This window comes from Sesamum indicum, linkage group LG9 (genome assembly GCF_000512975.1).
Source record: "Sesamum indicum cultivar Zhongzhi No. 13 linkage group LG9, S_indicum_v1.0, whole genome shotgun sequence".
In the NCBI taxonomy this organism is placed as follows: domain Eukaryota; kingdom Viridiplantae; phylum Streptophyta; class Magnoliopsida; order Lamiales; family Pedaliaceae; genus Sesamum; species Sesamum indicum.
In genome coordinates this window covers 8,918,136-8,927,045 of record NC_026153.1, presented here as the reverse complement: position 1 = coordinate 8,927,045, position 8,910 = coordinate 8,918,136, and the positions used below count along the sequence as shown (strand labels likewise).

The 8,910-nt window shown below is 33.2% G+C and overlaps 1 protein-coding gene across 1 annotated transcript; it reads right to left on the bottom strand.

Annotated features, from left to right (window-relative positions):
- LOC105171137 (bifunctional aspartate aminotransferase and glutamate/aspartate-prephenate aminotransferase) lies at positions 1,351–5,493 on the bottom strand. Its single transcript, XM_011092164.2, has 10 exons — positions 5,144–5,493; positions 4,351–4,588; positions 4,139–4,232; positions 3,966–4,069; positions 3,234–3,482; positions 3,019–3,132; positions 2,789–2,872; positions 2,167–2,337; positions 1,926–2,039; positions 1,351–1,749 (listed from the first exon to the last, which is right to left on the bottom strand). The coding sequence occupies exons 1-10, from the start codon at positions 5,278–5,280 to the stop codon at positions 1,609–1,611; spliced, it is 1,446 nt and encodes a 481-aa protein (XP_011090466.1). The 5' UTR covers positions 5,281–5,493; the 3' UTR covers positions 1,351–1,608.

The window sequence follows — 8,910 nt, the reverse complement described above, 5'->3', positions numbered from 1 at the left end:
TAATTATGAAAAATATATTTAGTCCCATTCACGTCTTTTTTCTATTAATATAAAAAATATATTTATTATAATAATATACATCTTCAACTTAATCCCCTTCTCATTTTTTTTTAGATTTATAAAAAATATATTTTATTATAATAATATACATCTTCTACTTTTACATGCATTCTGTTATTTATATATTTTGTTTATTTGCTTTAAAACATGGAATATTCAAAACTTAGACAAATATTGTGATATTCTTTCTTGAGAATTTAACGTAATTACGTTTGGCTTTATTATTAAATTTTCTTTTCACTCTCATATTTCCATGTTGGTCTCTTTTTCTTTTTGGATCATCAAGGATGATGATGTCATGAAAATTCATGTTCCTTTTTCTAAATTAAAAAAAAAAATAGCATAATATATACAAGTATTTACCTTAATATGGTGAAATGTGTTTTGCTAATTTACTTAATATTTTTTTTTTAGTGATTGATTATTATTACATTATAAATTTCAATAATCAACAATCAATATACGTAATTATTAATATCAAATATGGATAACTAACCAACAACTGTAATTTTTTTTTATTACTAATTAATAGAACTAAATAAATTATAATATAACTCATCTTGACACTGAACAATACTTTCAATTCTCCAAAGTTTGTCATATTGTAATTACATCCCTTTCAATTTTTTTCGTTTCACAGCTAATCACTCCTATGATTTAAATATCTAATAAAATATTTTTACAATTTTTTATTTATTTTTTGTTCAATTGATTCTTTTGTTTTTCATCTTCATTTTTGGATTTATTTGCACCAATGAAATTGGTCTTCATCTTCATTTTTGGATTTATTTGCACCAATGAAATTGGTCTATTCTTTCTGGACTATTAATTTATTTTAATTTATTTTATAATTATTAATTCATTATTCATAATAATTAATTTACTCTTTATTTTTCTGTTCAAATTGATTAATTAATAGATAAATTTAAAATAATATAAATAGAATTAAAATAATATAAAAAGGAGACAAATATTCAATCAATTAGGTCAACCCTCATAACTAATTTCTGTCACATCAAAAGTACATATACCTATATTCAATATTCTCACACCTATATACATAAATTTGAAAACAAGTAAACCAAACATATTCTCAATTTTCGCACAAAAACTAATAAAGCATTTCCATCCTATTTCCAAAAGTTAAAAACTGAAAATGAAAATGAAAACACAACCAAACGGGCCCTTACATTTCACCCAAAAAAAGGAACAACCCACAGCTCCAAGGAGGACAGCCCAATAATTTGAGCAAAAGATTTTCTATTAAAGGTTTTTAGTTCGAGTCTTGGGTGTATATATGTGTTGGGTGCGTGAGTAAAACAAAAACACACCACAGCTCCAACAGAAGTTTAATGAACAATAGAACTTTGTTTGAAGTTACAACGTAGTATTTGAATGCATTCACCAAACTCTCAATGCAACCACAGATTTATTCTTGACACAGACAAATCAAACAGCTAGCGCATCCGGCTGATGTATGTTTCTTACAACCGAAGTAAATTTCATACATTGTCAACAAATTCTTCTGCAAATGTGAATTTTATCCGACTAAACAGCAACGGCAGGCTGAAGGGAAACAAGTGCTCCCTTGATTCTTTCCACGGCTGCCTGAAGAGTGGTGAGGGACTCTGCATAGGAGATGCGGATGCAGGTATCGTCTCCAAAAGCATCTCCAGGAACAAGAGCAACCTATGAGCAACCGATAATCAGTACCAAGAATGAGACCACGGAAGTTTCATCTTATTACAGTTATCCTACCAAGAATGAGGTCATACAAGGTTTCATCTTATTACAATTACCATACCAAGAATGAGATCATCATGAAGAGAAGATACGATCGAAGTCATCAAAGGTAGATTTCTTACTTGTGCCATGTCAAGCAAATATCGGCAGAGGGACTCTGATCCACTGATTACACCAAATCCATCGACTTTCGAGCCATAGTAAGAACTGAAATCAAGAAAAAGATAGAATGCACCCTGCAAGAGGACTCTCAAAAAGTTCAGAAATTAGGCTCCGAGAGCGAAAGATGCATACCAACGTTGTCTCTACTCTATCCCACAATAGGTCTAGCAAGGATTTCAGTGAAATAAGTTATGACAATACCTGGGGCTCCGAGATTTTAACACCAGGCAATTCTCCAAAGCTGTTGACCAAAAAATCTCGCCTCTCACGGAATGCTTTAACCATAGTTGCGACTGCTTCTCCGCCTGCGTAGCCCAATCCTAAAGCTGCAACAGCTGCCTTTTGAGATATACTGCTGGCACCTGAAGTGGACTGTCACAACAAAATAGTGAAATAAACTCACCAATTTACGAAGAAATCACTAACACAGACATAGAAATATGCTTGGAGTCTAACCACAACAATTCCTAATACATTACATGGGCAAACGAACTCATTTTAGTTTCCATATTGGAATAACGGGTCCTTTCATTTCAAACGTCAAAGTTTCGTTCAAGTATATAACAAACTTCGAAACAAGTTTCAGACTGATGCCAGTACATGCAAAAATTTTAAAACCCGCTCTTCTGTCAAATAGGGTGGTGGAGCTTTACGGACTCTGTGGGTGATTTCTTTAGATGCAAAAGATTCAACTATTACATTTTTCTGTTTAACAAGTGTGTGTGATGAAAAGTACATCACCGCAAAAAAATATTAGACAAAGTAGCACTTGACTTGTAGTAAGAGTTGTAAAGAATGTTCAATATTCTAGGTATTCACACACCTGACTTTGGATCTTCCCGCATGCAGCAACAAAGTGCTTCGGACCAGCAAGATACCCAAGTCTCCAACCAGTCATGGCAAAGGCCTAGCAAATTAAGTTATAATTAAGTCAGAGCTCTTAAATGTCTTGACATGACTGCAACATTCTTTAAAAGAAGAAAGCCTATAGATGCAAGAAAAGAGAGAGAGTTATCCTGGACAATCCTTTATGGCATACGAGTTTACATTTACCTTTGAAAAGCCATTTACAGTCAAAGTTCGATCCCACATGCCCGGTAAAGATGCAAAGCTTGTGTGAGTTGCTGGGGCATATATGATATGCTCATAAATTTCATCAGACAGCACCTGGGACACAAATAGAAGAATTGAGAGCTTGAAAATAAAGCCAAATTTGGCGTCTAAATACAGGTCAATTCCTAATGTATGCTTAGAGATGGAAAAAGTACAAGAAGTCTGGGATGCCTAGCCACAATGTCAGCAATCTGTTCAAGCAGTTTACGGGGGTAAACAGATCCTGTTGGGTTCGAAGGAGAGCAAAGAATCAGCAGCCTTGACTTCTCGGTCAGTTTGGATTCCAAAAGCTTTGGATCTAAAAGAAAATTTTCAGATATGCGTGTAGGAAGAATCACAGGGGTTGCATCAGCCAACCTTGCCATTTCTGGGTAACTCACCCAAAATGGAGCTGGAATTATCACCTGCAGAAGTGATGCGCGATTGTAAGCTGGCCGTTGAAAGCATATAAAATTTATACTTTTTAAGTGCACAACATTCGTCAAGGTTATATCTAGAGAATCTCGCTGTATCTGACATCTTGAAGAACAATAATCAATTGTGTATGTATTTCCGATTTCTTTATTTTCTTCTTCACTAAAGCTGAAAACCCCATAAGGTGATTTTCTTCCCCCATCCCTACCAACCCCAAATATAAATACCAAAGTAGCAAAATCCTCTAAAGTGCATGGCCCAAATTAATACCATTCTTCGATTCACAGCATTTCAAGTTAGAACATGATAAAAAATTTCAACAAGTAAAAATCCTGCTTCATCTTCTACAACAACTGAAATGGAGAATATAAACTTCCCATTGCAAAATAGCAACACGGATAGATTTACCATTTACTTTGTATACTGAAATTAATAGAATTAAATGGGAAACTCTCAGCAAGTTAAATATATACCTCATCTCCAGGAGAACAAACTGCAAGAACTGCCTGGAGAATACTCTGTTTTGCCCCATTACTAACCAAAATCTGGTCAGGTGTATAAGATATCCCGTTCTCCTCTGTTATTAAAGAAATTAAGATTGCGCTCTCAAGATACTAGATGAACTCAACAAGTATCACAGGAGTACCTTTTAACTTGTGACAAATAGCTGTACGGAGTTCCAGGGTGCCTGCATTAGGCGTGTACCTTGTGTATCCTTCACGAATTGCATTAATTCCAGCCTAAATTGGAAAATGAACCACAAAGAGAAAAGTACAATATATTTGTTAGAACACAACACTATTTCAAACCATATCAGAAAGAGAAGAAAAATCACATTATGAGCATTTAGGAATTTACCTCGGCAATTGCTGCTGGAGTATCAAAATCGGGTTCTCCAGCTGCTAATCTGATAACAGGCACACCAGCTTGTGCAAGTGCAGTAGCCTGGTCTGTTATAGCCACCGTCTTTGACGGCTTCACTGAATTCACTCTAGGGCTCAGTGAGATATCAACCTCCATTGTGTGTGAGTTGATCTCTGCTCTCACTACTGCACTAACTCTCTGCAAATGCAGTTGTCTTGTTGTATGTAGCGATCTATATGGAAATACAAATGAATTCCAATTAATAACCATAGAAGACATCAATATAGGACTATCGCAAACATTTTCATCACAAATTTTCTACATTTATAAAGACTTGTTGGTGAGTCCATTCACATCCAAAATGAGAAAACTACAACCTCAAACATTCACAACTCTTTTATTTACCTAACCAAATCTAACATTTATAATCCAACATATTTTGTCAAGAAATGAACTTTCTTCATGAAAACGAACTGGCGGAGCGCAGTAAGCTGGAACACAATAATGGGTTTCCAGAATTACATTATCTTAAGATCCCAGAGCATGTCTAAACAGTTGAATGAATGCTTCACAAACAAATTAACAGATCACATACATGTAAATTCCCAGGCTAAAATCCCGTAAAACCCATTAATATAACAAAGCAAAGACACAAAAATTAAGCTCATTTCCAACAACAGGCTGCCAAACCCAAGCGAGAAAATCAAAGCCCATTAACGTGCCACCCCAACAAACAGAGAAGAACCCATCATAAACAGACAAACAAGAAGCCAAAAAAGTAGCTTACTTAATAGAGCAAGGCTGTAATTGAGAAGAGAAGGAGAGTGATGAAGAACTCAATGAATCTGACTGGGGCTTAAGCTGAATCCGAGCGGAGGCAACGCTTGATGTGGCCTGAATTGAATAGGAGGCAGCTGCTACCATTTTTTTCCTGAAAAGAACTTTGTGGGCTAGAGTTAAAAATTGGCGACTATAAAAAAATCTTGAAAATTTGGATTCCAACGTGAAATAGGAGAGATGTTCGTGTTAGTGAGTTGGGTTGGTGGGAAGAACGAGTTGTGGTAGTTGAATAGGTTGAAGTGTGACCAAAAGGTGAAGGGGAAATGGGGTTGGTGGATGACTGAATCGTTTTAAGGAAACTCACCATTACATTTTCTAGTTTGTCCTTTAAGATGTTCTTCGTTCATGGGCTATCGGCTTTTGGTTTTGTTTACATTTTTATCAGGGATAATTACATTTTTTTCTTTTGAAATTTGAGGTAATTATATGTAAATCTTTTATAGTTTGATAAATTATATTTAGCACCTTCGAAGTTTGTTTTCTTCTAATAAATAAGTTTTTCAATAGTCAAAATTCACGAAATTTGCTTATATTAATAAAAAATAATCTATATTTACATCCGATTGACTTAATACTAATTTATTACAGGTCAAATAAATATTTTTATAATCAATTTACCCTCATACCTCTTTACGCATTAATGCATGATAGGAGATATATCTTCACTGTTATAATGGTAGTTTAGTCAGAAAAAAATTATTTAATTTGCAATAAGTCAGTAATGAGTCAATTGAGGGTAAATATCAATTTTTATTTTATAATATCAACAAATTTGGTGAATTTTTACTAATATGAGACTTATTTGTTAGATGAAAGCAAATTTCAAGAGTGCTAGATATAATTTTCTAAACCACAAGAAATCTATGTGTAATTACACCAAATTTTAGGAAAGAAAAATATGATTATCCCTTTTATTATTAATTTCTAGTGTTTTTATTAAATAAAAATGCTTTATTTGTTTATATGCTAAAACTAAAAACATATTTGGATGGTAAGTTTTCAAATATAGGTTTATAAATATGAAAAATAAGGAAATTTGTTTGGATTGGATTTGTTATATAAATTTTTGTAAATATTGTATTTTAGATTTGTAGTATAATATTTCTTTTATTTTTATAAAATATAAAGATGACATGATAATATGTGTTATTACATCCTCGTTATAGCTAAAGACAAAAAGAATAATGAGGCGTGAAAGTGTATATGGAAAAATGGAATTAAATTGAAAATTTTCATTAATATTAAATATTTTTAATGGGATTGAACTAAATAAATAAACTTTCAAAATATTAAAATAACTTAAAATTGAACATGGGCATTTCAGAATAAAAGCAAAAGGCACCCAATCACACACCAAAATTTGACTTTTTGTCACATAGTCTTCTCAAATTCCAAAAAAATGGTTATATTATACCCCCCTCCCTAATTGAGATGTAATGTAATTACACCTAGATCCACGTGGCTTAGAAAATTACATTTAACACTTTGAAATTTGCTTATGTATAATAAATAAGTCTCATCGTTAGTAATTGAGATGTAATGTAATTACACCTAGATCCACGTGGCTTAGAAAATTACATTTAACACTTTGAAATTTGCTTATGTATAATAAATAAGTCTCATCGTTAGTTAAAATACATAAAATTTGTTTATATTTACAAAAGAATCAGAAAAAATATCTATATTTACCTCCAATTGATTTATTACTGATTTATTGCAAATCATATGAGTCTTTTATGATCAAATTACTCTCACATGTCTTCACGTATTCATGCATTTGAGGAGGTATATCTTCACTGTTACAAGGGTAATTTAGACAAAAAAAAATTATTTGACCTGCAATAAGTCAGTAATAAATCAATCGAGGGTAAATATCAATTTATATTTAATTTTTTGGTTAATGTCAGCAAATTCAGTGAGTTTTGACTAATAGAGGGACTTATTTGTTAGTTGGAAGCAAACCTCAGGAGTGCTAGATCAAATTACTCAAACCACGAGGAGTTTTGGTGTAATTACACCATACCAGAAGAGAGGAAAGTGTAATTATCCTTTTGTTTAGCAAGAAATAATCATCAAATAATATCACGTACTTAGCATGTGCGTGCGCACGGTGTAATTTGCCATTTTTTCTCTTACCCGCCTGATAATCCATATATAGAAATAACAAAAAAGAAGTCACTACAACCCCTGTTTCCTACAGATGAACATAAATTTAATCAAAGTGAGGTTTTTAACAATGGTAGAAAGCATAAAAATCATTTTTTTTTTTGATAAATTACAATGAGCTACTATCAGATTTGATATAATTATAAATACTGCAACGTTTTTTGAAAAATTACTAATACTCCCTAATTTTGATTGTCGTCTAACAATTAGCTTAATCCATTAGTCTCCATTAGGTTTTCATTCATGCCTTGAGGTGAGCCTGATGCAGGTCACTAAGATTCGGGTCGTGACCATGGATTCCCTCCTCAAACTTCTTGTAAGTGGATTCTGAGAACAAAGAACACGTTAGGCTTGCTGGAGTGCCCCCACTTAAGGCCCTTTGATACTAAGTTAGAAAATGGGGTTGAATTCAATCTGGAAGGGCTAACAGGGTCGAAAATAGCATTAATTTCAAGTACTATAAATGTCTATGATTGGTGATATTTATAATTTATCATACTGTATGATGTGGCTCCACGTGGCAGGATCTGAATGCATGTGTCAAGTGATTCAACGGCCCAAATTTCGGGTATCTTTCTCGAGTTGGATCGGGCGGGTCGGGTTTACACGCGGATCTTGTCTTCTTTTTGCAATTTTCCTAAGTTATAGGGGTATTTCCATCTTTGTGGTCTCCAAGGTATCAGAGTCGACCCAAATGTCCTTATGGATTAAATTATAATTTTATTTATTTTTAGAAAAAAACTAAGTGAATAATTTTTATATATACATTTTTTAAAATTTTCCATTCACCTTTTTTGATTTTTTAAATTTTAAAAAAAAATACAATAAATGAAAAGTTGATAATTCCAAACTTCTATTCAAAGATTACACAATTTTATCAAATATCAAAGAGGGTTGGGATGTGCGTAATTTTTTAAACAATAAAAAATATTTGTAATTATATCAATTTTAGAGAAGCTCATTGTAATTTACTGTAGTATTTTGTATTTTCCAACCATAAAAACTTATTCTGAATTTTGCACAAACAAGATATGAGCGACTTGGATTTCCCCGAACATGGTATTAGCTATTTCCAACATGTTGGGAATGAAAATTTTCTTTTTTTTTTTTTGTTTTTATATTAATTTAATATTTAGTTTTAATTCTTGTTACATTTGAGTATGTTTGTATCAGATATTAAGAAATAATTATGTGCATTGATAAATGCACTAAGGATGGCTTAGGCCCTAGATTAGCACAATAGCCTCGGCAACCCAGGAAGGAGAAGGGTGGAGCAGGCCCACCTCAATTCTTGTTTAACTCGACAGAAAAGGCTGGATGGATCAAGCAGCTGGCCTAAACCTTAACCACCCAGGTTAGTTGGAGGCCTAGGAAGGAGATGCGGCCCAACGAGTGTCCATTAAACTGAGCGTGCTCGGACTATAACTCCCACCTTACATGGCATCCATTCAGCATCAACTCGGGTTGCAATAACACGAGGACTCTGTAGGACTCCCAGGCTCACAAGATTCTTTATCAACCAAGGACTCGATATCCCCCTCTTACCAG

Bases quoted from the DNA above. Each gene is read 5' to 3' on its own strand.
- LOC105171137 (XM_011092164.2), bottom strand. From the start codon at position 5,280: ATGGTAGCAGCTGCCTCCTATTCAATTCAGGCCACATCAAGCGTTGCC. The intron at 3,133-3,233 runs GTACTTTTTCCA...TTTGTGTCCCAG, and splicing joins CTAGGCATCCCAGACTTCTT to GTGCTGTCTGATGAAATTTA. The intron at 2,040-2,166 runs GTATTGTCATAA...GTCCTCTTGCAG, and splicing joins TTAAAATCTCGGAGCCCCAG to GGTGCATTCTATCTTTTTCT.